Source organism: Trachurus japonicus, chromosome 11 (assembly GCF_045865225.1).
Source record: "Trachurus japonicus isolate A0001 chromosome 11, Traja_1.0".
NCBI classification, from domain to species: domain Eukaryota; kingdom Metazoa; phylum Chordata; class Actinopteri; order Carangiformes; family Carangidae; genus Trachurus; species Trachurus japonicus.
Window position 1 is genome coordinate 7,735,940 of NC_140917.1, and position 23,981 is coordinate 7,759,920.

Here is a 23,981-nt window from a genome sequence, read left to right on the forward strand (position 1 = left end):
ACACTACTAGGTCTATATGACATTCAGTATCCCACTAAATAACTTTGAATATTTAGTGTAAATCAACCCCAGGCTGATTTACAGTTGCGATGAGTAAAACCATGCCAGGCTAAAATGGTGATTGGTAATGACAGATTATACAAATTGAAATAAAGTGTGTAAATGATCAATAATCAGTTTTGTTGGCAGTTATAGGGGGCCCCAAAATAAGATTTCGCTCAGTGCCCCATGGAGGCTTGGGCCGGCCCTGGGACCTGTAAAGACAGAGAGTGCGCGTCTGGTCTTGATGTATTGGGCTGAATCCAGATCTACTGTTATGGTGAGCAGATCTACAGCTGCTGGGACTGAGCGAATGTGTGAATGTGAAGTAAAACAATAAACTTAACTCAAGATTGACAGCAACTTGAAAGCAGGGACACACAGCTGCTTTACACCCCCTCCCCACCAACGGAAAATAAATCAAACGCCACCTTCAGTGTTTGCAGTGCACCATGTAATTATTTACACGCTCCCTCCACCAAGGCCGTTTTGATTGAACTACGGGGGATAATACAGTGTGTGACTGGATTAAAGCCAACGGACTTCAAATAAGCAGATGACAATATGTCGATAAATTCAGCTCATCCTCCAACAGGAAACTGATGCTTAGTCAGATTATTAAAGTCCCCCTAAAGAGGCATTTTAAAATCTGTAAAAATGCTCTGCTATGACGATTTTTTGATGAAAATTGCTTTCCCACAAAAAAAGTTGTTTAAAAAAGCTCCCAAATAGACTAAAAACAGGTCTACTATTTCTCCCTCATTCAAAAATCCAGGTTCTATGAATATTCATGAGTATGCAAATGCATTTTCAAATCTAAAATGCTCAATTGTAGCTGCATTAGCGACTTTGCTGCTGAAATGTCTTGTAGCAAAACCCAAACACTAGCCTAGAAATCTAGACGCACCCTAGCGGCAGCAAAAATATTTGCTCCGTAGGTGGGTCTAGAAACGAGCCATAGGAACTTTTTGAGTCTCCAACACCGATTGTGTTCACCAATCACAGCGCTCTATCTGTTTAGAGAGTCGTTGGGCGGGCTTAACGCGATGGTGACGTAGATTTTAATTGGCTTGTCAGGCTAACATCATCCTGCTCTTTGCTCTGATTAGTCGAAGCGCTACCCTATTGGTGCAGAGGCAGTTTGAAAGACAGCCTTCATCCCGCCCCCTGGATTGAGCCGAGGTCTACCGGTCGTTTCCAGACTATACATTTTAATGATATAGTCTGGCTTGTCAGGCTACCCAAACATCACATTGACATGTTAATAATTTCAAAAAGTCCATTTTTGGTTTATGGGGTCTTTAATATGTAATTTTAACAGCATCCCTCAGAATATGTGGTTTGTATCTGTTTGTATTGGATCTTATGTAACAGGAGCTGATGGTTTTTTGCTTTTTAGTAAACGGAGCAGCTCTGTGGTTCAAAAAGCTTCTCACACACACAGACACAGACACACATGCTATTTTGGATGACTTTTAAATCACTCCCCTCAGGCTACACTGAACAAATGCTATGAGACAAAGAAACTTGGCGTAACACACTTTTTACCCCAGAAAAAACCGTAGCAGATAAAAACTCAAACGTAAACGGCTGACGATGATGTGGTTAATAAAAAACACTGAATACTCAGAGGCACAATAACAGAGATTAACACGCCGCAAACATGTTCTTTATTTATTAAACATTGATCTACTCTCTGCGCTGACACACTGACGTGCTTTTTATTATGTCGAGCCAAGACACAAAACAAAAAAAAACGTCTCTGCTGAACGTTGTTGTTACCAGCTGATTAAGTGCTGCTGTGATCCGACGCGTCCAACACAGGAGACCTGCAGCTACGTCTGCGTCTCTTTGTTGACACGACGTGCAGCAGCTGTTCTGATGTTTCATTGGTTCCTCTTATAAAGGATATGTAAATAAGGCTGAAGGCACGTTTCATTGTCGACCGTACAGTACAAGAGTTCCTTCAGCTGTGATCACTGTTGTCTTTCCTCAGAGGGAAACACGCACAACAACAGCAGCAGCTTTACAACCTGCTATGAAAATGCACACAACTGCATAATTACTGTAGTTCAGCAAACACATTAGAGGTTAAAACCCCTGAACACACATTTACCCAGTTTGTTCCTTACAATGAGCAGAGCTGTCCTACATGAACACACACTTCCTCTGCAGCAGGTTTAATGATGTCACAGGAGACGTCTCTTCCTGCACCGTTTTGTTAGTGCAGTTTGAAGTGGGCGGGGCTCAGCTCTGTGTGTGTGTGTGTGTGTGTGTGTGTGTTTGCTGCTGTCAATCAAAGCTGATGAAATCGTCCTAATGAAGCTGATTAGTTTCTGATTGGTTCTAAACACTCGACAAACTCTGACTTTAATTCTTGTTCATGAACATTAAGTGTCATAAAAACAATTTCCAGGGGTTTCAACACATCGCTGCAGGGCAAAATGATCGTATAAATGTCCCATAAAAAGAACATTTAAAAAGGAAATAATGTGTATTTATGCCAATATAATTATATCAATGAGAAAGGGTTGGGTTCTTAGGGATGAATCTGCAGAGAGTCGGTGAAAAAACTGAACCTTCACAGTCGAGCTCATTGTTTTTCTGTCCAAACATTGTCTTGTATGTTTTGCATCCGTCTCTCTGCTCATGCAACATTGTTTTCAGCCACAGCTGCTCTCATAGAGGCAGCTCTGCTCTGAAAACACACCGTGCACGACAGCCTCGGTCTGAGACGAGCTGCTGAACGTGGTGCAGAGTTTAACCTGCATTATTCAGTGTGCAGCGACACGACTGGGATCTAAACACAACCTGTTGCATCAGCCCCAAACTGTGAGGTCCCTCCGTCTGAGAACTGTACACACTCACTGTCTGGAATAAAGTTGAACCGTCTTTTACACTCAAACCAAGTCAAGCTCGATTTTGAGCCCGTATATAGGTTTAGGTTTATTTATTTAGCACAAAAAAATGCGTATAACGCTGCGCAAGGAGGGAACAAAGTCCTAGCGAACTTGTACAAGGATCTACCCCTGCCAATAATACAAAACAAGAGACAAGCAGACAACATACATGAGCTAAACAAAAACAGAAGACAAAAGATCAATAGCAGCAGGAATCAAGGTAGGGCTTGAAGCAAATAACAGCAAAAAAATGTGAGAAAAGCAGAACAATGACAGAGAAAATATAGTTAAAGAGCGAGTAGGGAAAAGATAATTAGGTTCCTGTGGAAAGTAAAAAGTCCTTAGGTTAGGTCCAGGTTTCATGGGCCGAATCTGGTCCATGATTCTAAGATGCTTCTTCTACATCTGGATCAGTTGTAGCTCTCAAACAGATGTGGATGTACAGTATATGGCCGAGGACTATGTTGGGCCAGAAGTTTGGAGAGCAAAATCGGAGCTAAAACATTCAAATTCTCTAAACAACAGAGACTTTTTAAACTTGTCCAGAGTCGTGACTGTTTCAGATTTAATGAAATGATCCTCCGGAGATGACGGGTTTAAACTTTGTTGAACTCTATCTAATGTTATGCATGTGTTTTTGTGTGTGTTTTTGTGATTGTGTGTGTGTGTTGCAGAGCCGTACAGCCCAGCGGTGTGGGTGATGATGTTCGTGATGTGCCTGTCGGTGGTGGCTGTCACCGTCTTCATCTTCGAGTTCTTCAGCCCCGTGGGATACAACCGCAGCCTGCAGAGCGCCAAGAGTAAGAGACGGAGCCGCTCCGCCATCTGCACGCCAATCAACCCGCTGCCACTGCTCATTCCTCAGCATTGTTACCGACTTGACACTTCGTCAGTTATGTAACCGAGAGTGGGAGACGAAAGAGGGGAGGGAGGGGAGGGGGTTGATTTGAGGAGGGTGGGTGCTCGCTGCTCGCTCAAATTATGCAAAGCGTCCCACTTTTCTTGACTGTGCACGAGTCAAAACAATCAAACAGCCGCCCCACACCCACCATCCGCCGTATTTATTTTTAATGAGACAAACACCGACGCTGGCGGTTCGACTTTGACATTTCTACAGAACTTGTCAGTTCATCATTTATTCCAAATGTTTACCGGCTGCTCCTCTGTGCAGCTGCATTCACTCTAAAGAACCATTTAGAGAAGTTATTCATTACTTGTCTAATAAACTGACACAAGGGGAATTATACTGATCTGGAGCGACAGGTTGGTGTTTCTTCATCGCTGCCTGTCAACTCTGAAGACTCTTCTGAGCTTAAATGTTGTTTTTAATCCATTTGTCTGTTTTTCTTATGCAAGACTTAACTGTTTCATACCACTCACTGGCTTTAGGCAACAGGAGACTCACTCAAGTTCCCTTTACTTTACTTTGTCGGGTTGAACCAGCAGATAAAATGTTGATAAAATTATTAAATTCATCATCTCAAGGTCAGAGAATAAGCTTCAGTTCGTAATAGCATGTGCTGGTTTTAATGTCTCATATCCACTTGGTTCAGATGTTGCATTGTGGTATCTTACCCAGTCAGACTAGACAGAATAAATCAGAATAAAACCAGTTTTTCCACCAATAAACAGTTAAAGTATTCAGGCCCTTTCACATTTTCTACATTTTATTTTGAATGGATGGTAATCACCCTTGTTCGCCCCAAAACTACTCAGGAATCCATAAAGGTACTGTACAAGTTTTAAGACATTTTAATTATTAAAAATCCAAAACTTGAAGTCTTTAAAGTTATCAGGTGCTTTGTCTTTGCTTTAATGAGTCTTGAGATATTATGCCTAGAATTTGATTGTAGTGAATTAACATAGTTCAGTGCATAACTGTTCTCATAATTCACACAAACATGTCAAGAGAAAACTCAAGCCAGGAACTCTTTTTAAAGGTCCAGTGTGTAATAAATGGCAACGTTCATTGGCAAAATCTGACTATACTACCCATGAATATATAATATGAAGTGTGCAATCGCTATAAAAGAAATTCTGTTTGGTTATCCGCAGCTTTATAATTATTATAGCAAGGGTCTTGCTTTACAGAGTGTCGCCATCTTGCGCTGCCATGTTTTTACGGCAGCAATCTAGAATCTGAAAGCTGGATATCACGGTTTCCCCTCATATTACACACTGGACCTTTAAACCTGTGATAATGTGTCAGTCAGGAGTCTGGAAGCACCAGGACTCTCTGGAGTTCAGTCAATCTGAGCGGAGAAAAAACCTTTTCCAGGTTGGTGACCAACATCTTAATGGTCAGGCTTGTAGAGACGGAGGAAGCTGTCAGACCAATGACCACCTCAACAGGTCTAACCCATTAATCCAAACTTTATGGGAGTGTGGCCGAACAGAAGATACTACACCTGGCTAACGACGCTGCTCATCACCTGGCTAATAGACCTGAAGATGACAACTCATAGACACTTCTACCATCCAGTCAACCAAGAAGAGAATAAACTGCCCAAATCCACCTGTGCCAAGCTTGAAGAGACTTGTTTCTACAAAGCACCGACCAGGTTAAAGGTCTGAAGATATTATTATTGGTTATTTGCAGCCAAACATTACAAAATTTACAAGGAAATCATGACTTGAAGAGGTCAGAAAACCTTTCAGAAGCTTCCACTGGACACATCTGGATTTTGAAAGCATGATCTGGATCAAACCGACGGCACGTTACACTTCATTTTATCAATAGTTAAATAATTTAAAGGAGGAAAATGATGGTGATTGATTTTTTCAGAAACTCAAAAGTCGAAGTCAAATTGATCAGCGGCTTGGAGAGAGTCCAGTGGGTCAGCAGAGGATCTACTGTAGATGAACATAACTCAATGACGCCATTGTCGTCCAGTATTAAAGGGATAGTAGCATTTTTTTTTAAGTGGGGTTCTATGATCTACAAATAGCCCCCAAGTACTTTAATTGCAGTAGAAGACTCTCTGCACTCCTGCCATTAGCAACGCCAGCCCATAATAGCCCTGCCCAGAGATTTACAGTGTTGTGAACAGACCCAAAGAAACGGCCTATTTTCGCAGCCTAAAAGAGGTTTTACCTGAAAAAAAAAAAACACAGTTCCATTGTTCGCTATAATATAATTTTTTCCAGCCCCTCAAAGTGCAGGAAAAAAGCAGTTTTTATTTGGACCTAACCAACTGCTGATCGGCGGGCGCTAACCCTGGGCAGAGGGATACCTGAGTTGGTTAACACGGATGGTTAAAACTGCGTTTTTCCTGCACTTTGAAGGGCTGGAAAAAAATCATATTATAGCGAACAATGGAACTGTGTTTTTTTTTTCAGGTAAAACCTCTTTTAGGCCGCGAAAATAGGCCGTTTCTTTGGGTCCATTCACAACAATGTATGTTGTAAATCTCTGGGCAGGGCTATGGGCTGGCGTTGCTAACGGGAGGAGTGCAGAGAGTCTTCTACTGCAATTAAAGTACTTAGGGGCTATTTGTAGATCATACAACCCCACTTTAAAAAAAAAGGTACTATCCCTTTAAAGAGGTTACAGCCTCCACCTTGTACAGGTCCTCTCTTTATTATGTTCACTTAACAAAGGTCACAAATGAACATCTTGTGGAAAAAAAAAAATTCTCCACGCTTTTAAATATCCATCCCAAGCTTTCCATTGCAATGCCAACACATGGGTTTTCATTTGCGGCACTAAACGCAACAGGAAACGACTCGGTGGACGTTTTAATTTCCACCACAGGAGGAAGAAGCGGAGCAATAATTACACATCTAATAAAAAACGCCCTGCATGACCAGACACCACTGTAACACAATTACAGTAAACGGGAAACGTGTTCACCCTTTCTTTCATCTCTTTGAGCTTTCAAAAGTTTTTAATGACCTTTTAAGCAGAATGAAGTCTGTTGGTTTTAATAGATTCCTTTCTTCCATCTTTTTTCTGCATCTTTTCATCAGTGTGATCACAGTTTGACTGTCACAGTCCCTCCCTCAAACGCCAACCATCCCATCAATAGAGAATAACAACTCTCTCTCCAGAAGAGACGTACTGTACATCCACATTTCATCTTTATTAATAGTGATTCTACATTCAACACAAGGGACTCTGCAGCCGGCTTTAATCTTTGATAACTCCATATAGGTCTTTGCTCTACCCTGTTTAACTCCGTCTCCCCCTGTTTGAACTTTCAACATCAGACGGTTCTCAGATCACTGCCGGGCACTTTGTCCCTGCAATCACTGCAGCCCGACATCATAAAGAATATATACCACATGGCCAAAAGTGTGTGGCATCAATGCTGTTGCATCAGTCCGTGGAAAACCATTTCCCGGTTCAATGTGACAATGCCCCCAGGTCCATAAAGACATGTTTCGTTTTTTTTTCCCCAACCTGGAACGATCTGACCTCAGTCCCAACCGAGACGTCTGCAGTGAACTGAAGCACAAAATACAAGTCTGATATTCTCATCCAGCTTCAGTGTTACATAAGCAGCCAACAGGTTACACATCTGGCGTAAAGCCCGAAACCAGAGGAGTGGATTCTGATGTACTATGGACAAACCTTCTCATTCAGTGGTATTTCTTTATCTTTATTACTTTCTACATTGTAGATTCATAATGAAGACATCAAAACTATGAAGGAACACATATGGAGTTATGTTATAAACACAAAAGTGTTCATTAAAAACCCAATTGAGATGGTTGGGGATGAGTTAGACTGCAGCATGAAGACAAAACAGCCAACAAGTGCTCAGCACCTCTGGGAACTCCTTCAAGATTGTTGGAAAACCGTTCCAGGTGACTATATCTGGGCAACAAATTGAAACCCTAACCCTAACTGGACTTGTATTTGTCTAGGAAGACGTTTTGCCTTGGGCGCCTCCAAGGGGCTTCATCAGCTCGCAACGCATCGGTCTGACTGGTCCTCACTAGTCTGACCAAGACTAGATAAGAGGCGAAACATTTTCCTAGACAAATACAAGTCCAGTTGCCTTAGATTCAATTTGTTGCCCAGAGATAACGACCTGAATGAATGAGAATATACATAGATGTTCCAGGTGACGACCCTATGAAGCTGATGACAGAATCAAAAGTGTGCAAAAAGCTGTCACCAAATCAATTGTGGCTACTCTACAAATCTAACAAAAACACATTGTTAATTGTTTAATATGGATCCCAATTGATTGGCGCCTTGGTGACAACTAATGTCCCCTGGGCTCCAGCACATAAAAATGGAAAACGAACATGTTTAACGTCATAAGATTACACAGAAGTACTGTTGCAAAAAAAATGAGAGAAAAAACGCTTCTGGTTTGCAAGCCAATATTATTTACTATCATAATTATTTAATTATTAACTGCACAGTTGTCAGAGCATAAATATATTCATACACTTCTACAAAAAGTAGGAACGGCACAAAATAGTACCTGTATTGTTCTATCACTTATATGAACATCTATTTTTCTTTTATAAAGAAGCATTTTGTGTTTTGTTTATTGTACAGTACATTATGTAACTGCTTTGTATATAACTCCATACGTGTTCCTTCATAGTGTTAATGTCTTCAGTTTGAATCTTCAATGTAGAAAGTAATAAAAATAAAGAAAAACCAATGAATGAGAAGGTGTGTCCAAACTTTTGACTGGTAGTGTAGAGATGTTAAACCCTTACATATGGACCTAATGACTGGACACTATGGGCTGTGTGAGTGGTCTAACACCACCACCAGGGTACAACAACAATATACAGAGAAGACATTAAAGGTTTCATATCAGTGACCTTCATCTCTCTCTGTCTCTCTCTGTCTGTCAGAGTTGGGTGGATCCAAGTTCACCATCGGGAAGTCGGTGTGGCTGTTGTGGGCTCTGGTCTTCAACAACTCTGTGCCTGTGGAGAACCCCAGAGGAACCACCAGCAAGATCATGGTAAACACACCACACGTGATGCGTTCACTGACCGACTGACTCGCTCATCAGCTGATTGATTTACAGTATGTGTTCAGCAGTTGACATCCAATGAGCATCAATTATTTAAAACTTTATAAGATATACTGATTTTTGTTTCATCAACATTTAGAATAGAAATAATATTATAATCTGTTTTGTTCAGTCTAAAATGTTTAAAGGCTTAAAGGTCCTACATTTTACAGTGATGCTTTTATTTTGAAATGCTGATCCATAAGAAGATATACAGTAGTTGAGACTTCAACTATATCTTCATACATTCACATTATTGATACAGAACCTAAAGCTGCTTTATAATCAATACAGGAATCCCACTTTATACAACATGATGCCTTTTATTAGAAGAGTCTGTTACGTTTTAGTTTAGTAATTTAACAGTTTTCTTATCTATGTGATTAGATATCGATTGGGAAAAACAAAAAAAAAAGGCAATACAGTAACATGAAAATAGGCTGCTCCATCTTGACTCTGTCCCCACACACACACACACACTGACATCATCCCTGATTTGCATGATAATGAAAAGAAAAGAAACTCAAAACTTCCAAGCGTTATTAACTGGTGCAATCAGTTCAAGAGTGTTCATTCACTTGTCTCACCGCGGTGGCCTGTTTAATACCTGCTGCTACGACATTAAAAAAGAAAAATCAGTGGAAAGGCTTTGCCCCTTTCACTGCAGAGTAAAGAGCCACGGGAGGCGAACGACTCAACGTACCATTCGTTCTTCTTCCTTTGCTGTCTGTGGAGTTCTTTTCACAACAAGTCCAATCGTCTCAAGAGCTCATTAGCTGCTCAGAAGGCTTTAGAAAAGAGGTCAGAGGGGAGAAGGAAAGCTGATTATTTTTAGCTGGCTCTGTTTGAGACGTTGTGGTCGTGGGTTAAACTGTGGGTTTACTCTGTGCGGCAGCCTGCAGGTATGTTCCACTTCCCTTTAATTACAGGACGCTGTGTCTTTAAGAGGAAATCCTCTGACAGCAGCAAATCTGATCCACTTTCACAACAGCTGAAACATCTCATCAGACAATCACAGCTAATCACAAGGAACAAAGAAAGATTACAAGATAAGGTTAATCTTTAATAGAGGCTTATTTCTCTGAATGTATTTGTTCATTGTTCGTACCTGCTTAAGCCTGTTCAGGGTCATCAGCGCAGCCCGCCGCATGCACCGAGTGGATAATTGACAACTATGTATTATTAATATGATGCGTTAAAGTTTTTAAATCAGTCCTTCACCCCTCCTGCTGAAGCATCCTTGAGCAAAACATCTAATCCTCATTGGCTAAGATTTGTTTTTTTTTAATTGTGCGAGAGCTCAGCGTTTCTATTTTTCATGTTATTCATTAAGAAAATTATGCAAATAAACATTCATCATCAACACAGAGTACCGCGGAAGCAAATAGCCTCCGTTCATTAGCCAGTCGTATGTGTGCATATTTACTGCTGCGGCTAATCCACATCTCTTACCGCTGCTGCTGCTGCTCCCTGGCTGAATGTCAACAGTGCAGCTCCTCACAGGAATGAAGAAGCAGCCAAATGTTTCCACGCCAACTCCAAAACAAATCTGTGATTTGTGCTTCAGAAATTTGGGTCAGTTCTTGTAAACCAGTGGTGGAGAGAGTTTTTTATTCTTAAAGGAGACAATCCAACAACTCCAAAACGTTCTGGTGGACAAGTTGTGACCTGCACATTCACCACGTTATGAGATACTAACGGAACATTACGAGACAGAGTTGTTTTAGAGGTAAATTCATGCAAAACTGCTGATGCACGTTGCCTTCAGGGGCAGTTTTTCAGCAAACAGTCTCTGCATTTACCTTGAAAACAACTCTGTCTGGTAACGTTGTGTTATTATCTCATAGTGTGGTGAATGTGCAGGTCACAACTTGTCCACCAGAGCGTTTTGGAGTTGTTGGATTGTGTATTTGATGAGTTTGATGAGGAAAACCAAGAACTCCCATGAGCCTCCGTAGCGTAGCTCTGAGCAGCTCACGGCTGTGCTCCGCCATTCTAAAAATAGCTTGCACTGACAAATAAAGGTAACGAACCTACTGCTATGACTATAGCGATTATGGCAATGGGCCAATTTGCCAAAATGTTGAACTAGCCCTTTAAAGACATGTATGTGTGTGTGTGTGTGTGTGTGTGTGTGTGTGTGTGTGTGTGTGTGTGTGTTGTGTGTGTGTGTGTGTGTGTGTGTGTGTGTGTGTGTGTGTGTGTGTGTGCGTGTGTGACATGCTTAGGTCAAAATACCCCAAGGATCAAACATCACAGCTCTTTTCATCTGCTCAGAACAGCCCTGTTCAGAGCGGCTGGTTTTTAATGCCTGTCCCTTTAAATGCAAATCGCTGCTTGCCCCGCCCCCTTCTACTGGTTTATTTATTTGTTTATTTGTTTATTAAGATCCCCATTACGCCACAGCTATTCTTCCTGGGGTCCAACAGTATCAAATATAAAGTTGAAAACACAAAACATAAACATTATAAAAATTTAAAACAAAAAAACAAGTGAGCGATATGCTTAAAGGTTGAATATGTAGAATATTTATTAAAAGCTATATTTTTTCAATAATAATACATCCATGGGGCCTTTAGAGGGGTACAGAATGAAAGTATTGCTTTTCCATAAAAAAAATTTTTTTAGTCTAAATTATTATTATTAATATTTTTGACGGGCTCGACAATGACTTTCTGTCAACGTTCTGTTTACATTCGTACCTGCCTGTAGCCGACACATGGCTCAGATATCCGCTGTTTTCCTGCCTCCTCCCGGTCATATGTGTCTGTTTTCAACAAAGCCTTTTTAATAATCAATCGGTGGATCAATGGATTATCATATACATGTTAGGATGGGTGTATTTGTGTAGTCTTATCTGTCATAAACACGTTTATCTCCGCGGACTTTCGGTGCCACGGAGCTCCTTTTTTTTTTTTTTTCCAACTTGACGAGAGCAGTGACAGCGGAGGCTCTGAGCAGCAGCGGTGTGGAAGGCAGAGAGCCTCCACTCTCCCTGTAACAAGCTACAAGTCATTTATTATGCTGTTAATGACGGTAAAAATGAAACATAAGGTAAATATCCTGCTTAGTCCTCCTCCTCTGTGTCCTCTGATCAGAGCGGAGTCCCTAGCAACGGCCCGTTTTACCTAGCAACGGTCTGGCAATCGACTGCTGGAATTCTTTTTCTGTTGTTTTTCTTGTAATTCTACATAGTCAACCTTTAACCTAACAAAACAAAAACAGAATAAGTGTTTACATTTCTTAACTGTGCTTCATTCATTCTTCGTTATATTAATTGTTCACATACTAATCCGATTACCCACATTTCTACATATCATATTATACATCATTACACATCACCAGGTAGGGGTGGTATTATGCAAATTCGAAAACTAATTACATCATTGTCAGACAACTGAGGGAACAGCTCGTTAAGCCACATGGATTTCAATTTAGGGAGCCTGAAAATTACAGATTTTTTTGTCAATTTGTGGAGCAGGTGCACATCCTCTGGTCTTAAAGGTGCTCAGCTACACATAAAGATCGTCAGAGAGTCCCAATTCTCACATTTCGAGGGCCGGAAGGCAAGAAAAATACCCAAATATATGATAAAGAGCCTTCAAAAAGTGATATTTCCATAATATGCCCCCTTTAAAGGACAGGGCTGGGAATGATCTTAATTTCTATAGCCTATTGCATAAAAGGACCAAAACGCTGTTATAAGAGCTGACCTGGGTGCAAACACAAGTTAATAGTGTAGTTGGGAAAAGTCAGCACATGTCACCTTGTCATCGTCTTAAAATAAACTCAGGTCTGAGTCTGTGACAGGGACAAACGCTGAGGCTACAGGTCTGTTTCCTGCAGCCTGACAAATATGATTCCACCCTCCGGGCAGGACGGAGCTGCTGCAGCAGAGGGGTTGTTTTTTTTTTGTTTTTTTAGCAGCCAAGTGGCAGCAGTGGTGAAAGTAGTGTCAGTGGAGTCTTAAAATACTTCCTCCACAGCTGTCAGAGCCTGCTTGATCTCTCCTGTGTCAGGTGCTGGTGTGGGCCTTCTTCGCTGTCATCTTCCTGGCCTCCTACACTGCCAACCTGGCTGCCTTCATGATCCAGGAGGAGTACATCGACACGGTGTCGGGCCTGTCGGATAAGAAGGTACAGGACGGACGGATGGATGGATGGATGGATGGATGGATGGATGGATGGATGGATGGATGGATGGGGTGACTTATTGATGTATTCATGAACAGGTGGATCAGCAGATGGACAGATAGATGAGCAATAAGTTTGATTTTTGCATTAAAGGGATAGTTCACCCAAAATTCAAATTTCACTCACTCACATCTACTCACCCTCATGTTGATTAAGAGCTGTGAGAATTTTCAGAGTCCTCCGTGGCTTCTCTGAGTTACGGGGGGGCCCGCGCAGCAGTATTTGTCCATATAATGGTTGTCAATGGATACCAACTTTCTTCGTCCAAAAAGACACACCAAAAAACATCCAAATACCTCCATAGTGCTCGTCTTTAATGTCCCTCTTGTATTGAAGCCCCGACATGAGAAATTGTTCCGCCGGTACACAGGAAGAGCAGTGAACCGAGACACTGGGAGCTTCTGCTACAAACAAGCTTAAAATATAGACTTATTTAATTTTTTTCAGAACAATTTCTCATGTCGGGGCTTCAATACAAGAGGGACATTACAGACGAGCACTATGGAGGAATTTGGATGTTTTTTGGTGTCTTTTTGGACAAAGAAAGTTGGTATCCATTGACAACCATTATATGGACAAATACTGCTGCGCGGACCCCCTCGTAACTCAGAGAAGGCACGGAGGACTCTGAAACTTCTCACAGCTCTTAGTCGACATGAGGGTGAGTAGATAATGAGTGAAATTTGAATTTTGGGTGAACTATCCCTTTAAGTTAAACTTTCAGAAGCAGAGCACTCAAAGCTTTTGCTAATCCCCGAATGTAAATAGAAACAGATGATGCAGAGAACTACAGACGTTTTTTTTTTTTTTCCAAAAACAGATGGAAACTTTAGAAACGCTGGAGTTAACGAAAAACAAAAGTGAAATCCTGTAAACGAGCCGTGGAGATGTTTCCTCCTCCTGTTATTTCTCGGTGCAGCTTCAGCAGAACCCATAAACCTGTATCCTGCTGCTCCGACACTTTAAACCCTCGTCTGTTTTTATCTCCTCACCCCTCAGCTCTCCTGGAGAAAAAAAAAGAAAGAAAAAAAAAAAGACTGTAACAGAGAGTGCCTCGCTTTGAAAGTGAGCACTCTGCAGCAGGGTTCAGCCCCTCCCTCTCCCACTACTTCCACCTCCACCTCCCTTTAACCTCCTCCATCACTTCTATCGCTTTAATCTCCGCCCACCTCCTCTCCTCTCTCCTCTCTCCTCTCTTGTCGTGCAGTTCCAGCAGCCGACGGAGCAGTACCCGCCGCTGCGATTCGGCACGGTGCCAAACGGCAGCACCGAGGAGAACATCCGCTCCAACTATCCCAACATGCACCAGTACATGATCCGGAACAATCAGAAGGGAGTGGAGGAGGCCATTGACAACCTCAAGACCGGGTAAGGAGCAGGAAGACAGAGGGAAAGGGGAGGTTTCCATGAGGTGGTAAATACAGGAAATGATGCACAAGGACAAAACAGGAAGTAAACAAATAAAAAATGGAGCCAATGACTTCAGAAGCTGATTGTTTCTCCTATTTCGAATGCATCCTTCTTTTCCCTCCAGTGGTTTGATCCACAGTTGGTCCAAACGCTCTCAAGACTCATCGCACATCAGTACAGTAATTAAAGCAAACAACAATCAAACCAAAGGGGTAACCCTTTTATTTACGGGACCACTAATGATGTCATAATCTCTAGAAATAGCCAAGAAATAACGGTCAATTTCATAGTAATGTCGAGAAATATAGCTAAGTAGAAAGACGTAGAGCCTGCACACCAGTACTCTGTTTCAGACTTTTATTATTAAAAGAACAACTTTCCGATCAACAGCGTGATCTTTGTCAAGTTCAAACAATGTGATGTGGTGGCCTCCTATATACAGTATATAGAGTGAGCATGGTTCCCTCCACCAGGTCCAAGCCATTGCAGTCCTTCTTTCTACTGTTGCTCAATATTAAATCCACTTTCTGAGAAATATAGCTAAGAAATAAGGATTGATTGTGTAGAAATAGCCCAGAAATAACAGACAATTGCAAGGACTTGGTGGAGAAAAATTCTGACCTTTCACAAAAAATTCAGAGTATGAAAAGCATGTGTAATTGCTTGCCTTTATAAAACACATTACTATGAAATTGAAGGTTTTTTCTTGGCTATTTCCTGACATTATGACGTAATATGCGGACTGTAAATTAAAGGTTGCTAGGTGACGCTAAGAGGAGGGTAAGAGGAGGCACAGCTGGTGACACTGATGAATGTATCCGGCCTCCTCCACCTTCACTCTGACGCTTTGAGGTGTAACAGCTGGTTAGGGAACATCTGGACCTGCCTCGTTCAGACCTCGATCATCTGTGATTGGAGTCTGGTGACCTCTTCGAATTGGCTCACGTAGCTCCGCCCACCTTTAGTCTGAGCAGATCAGAGTTTAATCGGAAAACCCAGATGTTTGTGTGTGTATGTGTGTGTGCCGAACCTTCTGGATCGGTATCAACAGAGATGGTGGAGCAGTGACGCTGCAGCGGAGCTCGCTAACAACCTTCAGATCAGCCATGTGCAGCAGCTCCACCTCTGTCTCCTGCAGATGATGAATGTTCAGCAGCGTGTTTGTTGTGTAGAAGTGTAATCTCTCCGCTCGCTTCATGTTCAAGGACAAAACTTCCCAGTGAATAATGCAGCTCGGTTATTAACAGCTAGAAGAGTCGCTGGGAGGAGGTTCCGGGGGGTTTCACACCAGAGACCAGAGTCGTCGTGTCGGTGGAATCAGGCAACAAAAAGTTTGGTTCGACTTTGGTGGCTCTTGTTGCAGATGCAAGCGCTCATGTTGTGATGAACTCACTGTGAACTTTTTCTGAACTAAACCACATCAGATCAGTTGGTGTCGACCAGGTCTCGTTTTCTCTCCTACAGTTGATCTAAAATGCTGCTGCACATCTTCTTAGGGTCTTACCTGTCTGCGCCGGCTTCCTGTTCATTTTAGGATTTTAGATTTTAAGATTTTATTGTTCACTCTTAAAGGGATAGTTCAACATTTTTGGCAAATTGGCCCATTGCCATAATCCCTATAGTCATAGCAGTAGGTTTGTTACCTTTAATTGTCGGTGCAAGCTATTTTTTAGAGCGGCGGAGCAGAGCCGCGAGCTGCTCAGAGCTACACTACGGAGGCTAATGGGATTTCTTGGTTTCCCTCATCAAACTCATCAAATACACAATCCAACAACTCCACAACGCTCTGGTGGACAAGTTGTGAGCTGCACATTCACCACGCTATGAGATAATAACACAACGTTACCAGACAGAGTCGTTTTAGAGGGAAATTCATGCAAAACAGCTGATGCACGTTCCCGTCGGGGGCAGTTTTTCGGCAAGCAGTCTCTGCATTTGTCTCGAAAACAACTCTCGTCTCGTAACGTAGCTCACGGCTCTGCTCCGCCGTTCTAAAAATAGCTTGCACTGACAATTAAAGGTAACCAACCTACTCCTAAAACTATAGGGATTATGGCAATTGGCCAATTTGCCAAACGTGATCTATAAAGATAAAGTTGGACTGGATTGGCTAACAAATGGTTAATTGTTAGAGCTACATAGACATACAAAAAAAATAGACTCTAAGTATCAAAATCCACAGACAGGCGTCACGTGTGTTTCCTGGAGTTGTCATGCACTGATCCTGTTGCAGAGCTGCGTCTGCTCACTGAGATAAATGAGCAACAAATGTGTGAAACCCGGTGCAGAAACAGCTCTGCTGCTGCTGCTGTGCACTGAGGAGAGAAAGAAAACACGGTGCAGGAGTGAAATGTGTGACTTTAGAGTCCAGGATGAAAACAGCAGGAGAACGGAGGGAGAGAGAGAGAGGCTGAACAACAACTAACTCCACTCTCTGCTAGGATCCTCCTGTTCGGACACCTTCACCTCCTCCTCCTCCTCCTCCTCTCTCTCCCTCTGCTTTCATATATTTTTTATATGTGACTGCAGGCTGCCGTGTTGTCCGCACATCGTTTCAATTACAGGACTCAACCAGCTGCATCTGCTCTGCCCCCGGGAGCCGGTTGTAACTAACTGTTGTAACCTGTGCAGCCTCATCAGCATCACGGCTCCACAGCCACCGAGGAGGAGGAGGAGGAGGAGGAGGAGGGGGAGGAGGAGGAGGAGGAGGAGGAGGAGGAGGAGGAGGAGGAGGAGGAGGAGGAGGAGGAGGAGGAGGAGGAGGAGGAGGAGGAGGAGGAGGAGGAGGAGGAGGAGGAGGAGGAGGAGGAGGAGGAGGAGGAGGAGGAGGGTGGTGGTGTGTGTCGGAGGGTAATTTTAAATAAAACATGCTAGGAGGAGCAACCGCAGTGCAGGGGGATCATCCCGCCATCTCAGCATCGACTGCCACTCAGGCTCCTCGTGTCGTGGGCGTGGGAGGAGGAAGAGGAAGAAGAGGAGGAGAATGAGGGAGCAAGAGGAGGAGGAGGGGGAGAAGGAGGAGGAGGGAGGAAGAGGAAGTAGAGGAGGAGGAAGAAGAAGAAGAGGAGGGAAGAGGAGGAGGTGGTGGGAGGGAAGGAGGAGAAGGAGGGAGGAAGAGGAGGAGGAGGGAGGAAGAGGAGGGAGGAGGAGGAGGTGGGAGGGGGAGAAGGAGGAGGAGGAAGAGGTAGTAGAGGAGGAGGAAGAAGAAGAATAGGAGGGAAGAGGAAGAGGTGGGAGGGGGAGGAAGTAGAGGAGGAGGAAGAGGAGGATGAGGAGGAAGAGGGGGAGAAGGGGAAAAGAGGAAGAAGAGGAGGAGGGAGGAGGAGGTGGAATGGGGAGGAGGATGAGGAGGGAGAAGGAGGAGGGGGAGTGAGGAAGAGGAGGAGGAGGGAGGAAGTAGAGGAGGATGAAGAAGAAGAAGAGGAGGGAGGAGGGGGAGGGAGGAAGAAGAGGAGGGAGAAAGAGGAGGAGGAGGAAGTAGAGGAGGGAGGAATAAGAGGAGGGAAGAGGAAGAGGAGGAGGGGGAGGAGGATGAAGAGGAGGAGGGAAGAGAAGGAGGGAGAAAGAGGAGGAGGAAGAGGTAGTAGAGGAGGAGGAAGAAGAAGAATAGGAGGGAAGAGGAAGAGGTGGGAGGGGGAGGAAGTAGAGGAGGAAGAAGAGGAGGAGGGAGGAGAAGGTGGAATGGGGAGGAGAAGGAGGAGGAGGAGGAAGAGGAAGTAGATGAGGATGAAGAAGAAGAAGTAGAGGAGGAGGAGGAGGAAGAAGAAGAGGAGGGAGGAGGAGGAAGATGAGGGATGAGGTGGGGGAAGAGGAAGAGGAGGAGGAGGGAGTGGGAGAAGGAGGAGGAAGTAGAGGAGGGGGAAGAGGAGGAGGAGGAGGAGGGCATGGGGGTGTTTATTAGCCCGTGGGGCCACAAAGTACACAAAGTGTCTCTGTGAAATGTACAGTACACATGCTCATGGTGTCGGTGGTGGGAGGAGCCGATGTAGATCAGTGTTAATGGAACAAGCAGCAACACACACACACACACACACACACAGACACACACACACACACACACACACACACACACAGACACACACACAGACACACACACACACACACACACACACACACACACACACACAGCAGCAGCAGCTCCTTAGCAGACCTGACGTAGCGTGTTATTAAAAGTCACTCTTTCTATCATCCTTGTTCTTCTTACATCATCTCTCTCTCTCTCTCTCTCTCTCTCTCTCATTATCCTCCGTCTTTCTCTCTTTCGTTAATTTTTCTCTCCGTCGTCGTTATTTACGGAGGAAACATGAGTCGTCGTCGTGGCGGCGGTGGGGAAGCGGAGTGAAGATTTTTCTGTTTCTGTTTGAGGTGCAGAACGTCACCTCTCCATCTCTGTCTCCTTCACCCTCCAACTCTCTCTCTCTCCATCTCTCTTTAATCCTTTTTTTCTTCTCTCTCTCTCTCTCTCTCTCTCTTTCTTTCTTTCTTCTTTTTTTCTTTCTTTCTTGTTCATCTCTGGCTCTTTCCTGCTTCCTCATTAACTCTTTCCTCTCAGCTCATCAACTCCTTTTTTTTTCTTGCTTTGCACTTCCTTCCCTTCCCTGCAATCATTATCTCCAGCCCCCTCTTTTCTCTCCTCTTCCTGTCACCCTCCTCTTTTCAATCTTCCATCCTTTTAACACAGTCCTCCTCCTCCTCTTTCTCTTCTTCCTCTCCTGAACAGTGCAGCTCTCAGTGTGAATAGCAGTGAATGTGAAGTGGAGGAGCAGGTGTAGTTACATCTACATCATCAGTCTGAGCTCGGCTCCATTATTTCACAGTGAACTGTCATAACTGCTGTGTGATGCACATTGATTTCCCTCCTCCTCCTCCTCCACCTCCTCCTCCTCCTCCTCCTCCTCCTCCTCCTCCTGCTGCTGCAGCACTGAGCCACTTCAACACGTCGGCTGTTTAGTTTAATCTCTTGATTATTTTTCAATCAGCTGGTTAATTCATTCTTTTATTGTGAAGGATCACTACTAGACTTCCTGTTCTGCCGAGCTGCAGCGACATGAAACTGTGAAAATCTGAAGATAATCGAATGTGAGAAGCTTCACGAGAACAAACACGACTCGTGATCAATAACTGAAGTTCTACTCCCGTACATTTCTGTTGATTGATCGATCAGTGATTTATTTCAGCACTAACGACCTAACAAACAGCTGACTCAGCGAACACCGTGTGTAGATTATCTGCCTCCTGCAGTTAGGAGTTGAATTTGACATTGAGGGATAAACTACTGTAGAAACGGCTTATTATCTGACATTATATAGTTAGTTATATAGTTTTACATATAAATGTTCATATCAATTATTATATTTTTTTTGTCATAAAATAGCTTTTTTTTGTATTAAATTGCAATTTACAAACATAATGTGATATATTGTGATATATATTGATGCCAGAAAATGATAAAATACTATTGTTCTGAGTTGGATTTGAACTCTGTCACTCAGGTCTACTGTAAAAACACCAATGTAGTCATCAACCCACATGTTTTAAAGGGACAACGAGGAGTTTTGGAAAGCCTCCACACACACGGTGAAATTCTTGGACCGGCACAAGACGGACGAAAGCGAAAACATTTCCAAGAATGTTTTCATTGATCAAGAATAAAAGTCAGAGGTTCAAAGATGATCAGATACCCTCGTAGTTCCGACCATAAATGGCGATTCGGCGGCGTTATTCCCTTGATCCGCCGGGCAGTGTCCGGGAAACAGAAACTAGAAAATGCTGGACGAGCCGACCACTAAATAATAATATCAAAATAACTATAAAGACAAAACGATATATTTATCGAAAATTGACCCATTAACAAATGTGAGTGATGTAGATTCATCCACAGTAATGTGAGACTCCAAATACAAAACTCCTCGTTGTCCCTTTAATATCTGACTTCACTTCTTAACAAAAGAGAAACATCTGTATGAAACAACTACAGTAATATCAACTGCTCTTTTATTTATGGCCTGATCAGCTATGTTGGAACTTATATATTGGCTAATTTACAGTGTTTTTGTTTTCTTTACCACTTTTAAAATCTTTGTGCATGAGAAACAACTCAGTGAAGACGTATAGAGACACGTGTTTGTTATGTTACTGTATGTGCTGTTCCTGTCTTTTGTTTAGGTGACACCATGCTTGAAGTGTGGACCGTTTTAAGTCAGTAATGGGTTTTTTCCCTTTTGTCTTTTACACCGAACTGACTTTTGGGGGCGTTTACACTCATGAGACGCTGAGTGCTATTTAAACCTGTCGACACATTAACTAACTGGTGCAGATGTGAGAACAGCTGCAGACGGAGGTTTAACACCAGACTGAGCATTTTCCTTCTCAGTTAAAAGTGAGACTCAGACTCGGTGTTGCTGCTCTGTTGAGACTGTTGTGTTGTAGGAGGAGGAGAAGTGACATCTCTGCTCTGCTGCCGTGATGGATATCTCTCTGCACGACTGTTGAACTCTGGTGCAAAACGCTGTAGAAAGAGAAGCCACTCTTGCTTTTGTGTGTGTGTGTGAACATGTGTGTGTGTGTGTGTGTTTTCCTTTTTCCAGCAGTCGCTGTCTCAGCATCAGTTGATCCATCATCTCTGTCATTTGTTTTTGTTCACCAGTTGCACTTTCCTCTGTTGTTATTTAGCTCCAGGTCAGTGATTTCCATCTCTTTATTGTATTGTAATCCCCCTCCTCCCTCCCTCCCTCCACCCTGCAGGAAGCTGGATGCCTTCATTTATGACGCTGCGGTGCTGAACTATATGGCCAGGAAGGACGAGGGCTGCAAGGTAAGAAACGGATCCCCCCATCATTTCACAGCCCTGACACACACACACACACACACACACACACACACACACTGAGGTCTCCCTGCCCTGCAGCGACTGCACGCTACAAAACGTTGGACAGCTTCTTGTGGGAGGAAGAAACAACGAGCAGCGCGACAACGAGCATGCCAAATGAGGCCCGACTGCATCTGCATTAAATAAATCAAACACATCCAATGGATTCATATTTGCCCCCCCCCCCCACCCCTCTCCCCCTGAGGGCTGCAGCTAGTTAATATTGTCATTTTTTGGACGGAGCTGGTGTTGATTTATTTATAAGTTTGCATTTGATACGACTCCCTCAGCGAGAATGAAAATCCAGCCCAGCGATCATTTGTAACGCGGTCGGTGAGAGGCCTGAGCCTGAGCCCTGCTGCTGCAGCCGCATCACAGCTCATGTGCATCTGTATTAATTCCCCTCCTGAAACAATATCCCACTCTGCAGCTCTGGGATGTTTGTGTGTTTGCATTAATATTGGAAATGAACCTGTTTTGCATTTATGCATCAGTGACAATAGATAAAGTTTATTACAGAATCTAACTGTCATTAACTCGCAGCGTCTCTGTCTTTTGAATGTGACTCTGGAGGAGGAGGAGGAGGAGGAGGAGTTGTTGTTGTTTATCGGTTTGTGTTTTTATTGTTCTATCTAGGTGATGACCATCGGCTCGGGGAAGGTGTTCGCCACCACCGGCTACGGCATCGCCCTGAACAAGAACTCCCGCTGGAAACGGCCGCTGGACCTGGCTCTGCTGCAGCTGGTTGGAGATGGTGAGAACTGAGGGGGGGGAGAGGGGGTGGGGGTGGGGGGGTGATTACAGGGGTAACAGAGCACAGAAAGAAAGCAGCAGAGGCTACACACACTAACTGGGCGTTCACACCAAAAGCGACCGGAGCGACCTCGGCGACCAGCTGCCATTCATTTTCAATGTACACTGGCGACGAGGAGCGACGAGGAGCGACCGGCGGCGGGAGCGACGCGATGGGAGCGACGCGACGCGAGCGATGAAAGTTGGGAGAGATTGAACTTTATGCAAATGAGCAGCGGCGCGACCGCGGCGACAGCCAATAGCGGACTGGGATTCTCACAGCCGGAGAAATTGAGAGAGCCTGAATGGACACATCTGCAGCACGGCTTGAAAGTCCCGCCCCTTTGGTCGCTTGGTGCAAGGGCCTGCTAGAGCTGACAAGCGACGCGATAGGAGCGGCCAGGGCGACTACAGGCGATTTAATCGCTTTCGGTGTGAACGCACAGTTATACGTGTTGGCTTTGAAAGGCTTCACTTTGTAGAGCCTCACAGCTGTAGTTTGATTCAGGTTGTTCACCTGTTCTTTCTCTTCCTGTTTTTCTCGTCCATTTCTTCACTACTGACTGATGAACAAAGGCAAAATGTCTGATGTCCATGATAGATGTGAATACACTGCTGACCCAGGGTCAGTTCAAAAACTCAAGGACTGGAGAGGAACCTTAAACTTTTGTTCAAAGAGGAACTATGCAAGTCTGGTCGGTTTTCCTCTGTTTTACTAACCCTCCTCTCGGCCATGTGCATTTGTTTTTAAGAAAGCTGGCGAAAAATCAATCGATGGAGCGGTGGATAACGTTATATATACGATGTTACAACGTGTATGTTTGTGTAGTCTTAACTGTCTTAACAACAAAAGATTACGGGTTACGGAGCGTATTTGTGTTGCGGTGCTGCGGAGACGAGAGCTGGGACACCAGGGCGGCGGCCAGGTAACTGATGTTGCCAGGTTGGTTTTCGGCCATGAGATGCCAAGTGGAAGGCAGAGAGCCTCTGTTCTCACTGTAACAAGTCACAAGTCATGTAGTTAACCATCACAATTACTCCTGAGCTTTCTAATTAAGATACAAATGTAGCATAGCCACGGGAGAAATCCTGCTTAGTTCCTCTTTTGTATTGTATCCTTTGCCCTGATTCGTCGGGCTCCTGTCACATGACCCTTTTCTCTTTTCCTCCACCTTCTTCTCATGTGATTTCTCTTTCATCTAACTTTCTCCTATGACTGTTCTTCATTCATAGTATTTTCTGCAGCCAAGCAGCTGCACAGCAGACACATGCATGCGATTCCGTGTGATCATGTGACCAGAGATCAGTTCAGATCTCAGACACTGTTTTTTCTTCTGAAAAGTACTTTTTACTGTAAATCCATCCATCCATTTGCTGTACTGACAGAAGAGACATAAGACTCTTTATTCATCCCACACATGGGAAATTTGGTTGTTACAGTAGCAGACAAGGGGGAAAAAAAGTAGGAAAAAATAATATAAAACAAAAAAGAGAGACATTCTGTACAGTTACGTATCAAATTTTTTGTAGAGTATATACAGTTATGTACAGATGTACTCCTTCTACAGGAGTAAGGTGTGCAGTTTGTACACAAAAATGATAGTGGTGGACATAAATAAATAAATAAAACTGTAAACTGTGTAAATTTAGCCTTAACAGTGGAGTGGAAACCTGTAGATGTGAGTGCAAAAAGGGCAGATCAATAGTGCAAGATTATTTGCGTGGGGTCACAGGTGAGGGGTGGGGGTGGGGGTCAGTCGATCACAGGGCCGACTTTATAAACCTCATGCAC

The 23,981-nt window shown here is 43.6% G+C and overlaps 1 protein-coding gene across 2 annotated transcripts in view; it reads left to right on the plus strand.

Moving 5' to 3' along the window:
* The window catches only part of grin2da (glutamate receptor, ionotropic, N-methyl D-aspartate 2D, a), a 165,935-nt gene that overhangs the window by 113,696 nt on the left and 28,258 nt on the right, over positions 1 to 23,981 (plus strand). For both annotated transcript variants that reach the window (XM_085790830.1, XM_085790831.1), the window contains 6 exons: positions 3,614 to 3,739; positions 8,763 to 8,875; positions 12,946 to 13,062; positions 14,327 to 14,487; positions 21,274 to 21,343; positions 22,034 to 22,151. In XM_085790830.1, coding sequence (XP_085646956.1) covers positions 3,614 to 3,739; positions 8,763 to 8,875; positions 12,946 to 13,062; positions 14,327 to 14,487; positions 21,274 to 21,343; positions 22,034 to 22,151 — 705 coding nt within the window. The remainder of the gene's footprint in view (positions 1 to 3,613; positions 3,740 to 8,762; positions 8,876 to 12,945; positions 13,063 to 14,326; positions 14,488 to 21,273; positions 21,344 to 22,033; positions 22,152 to 23,981) is intronic.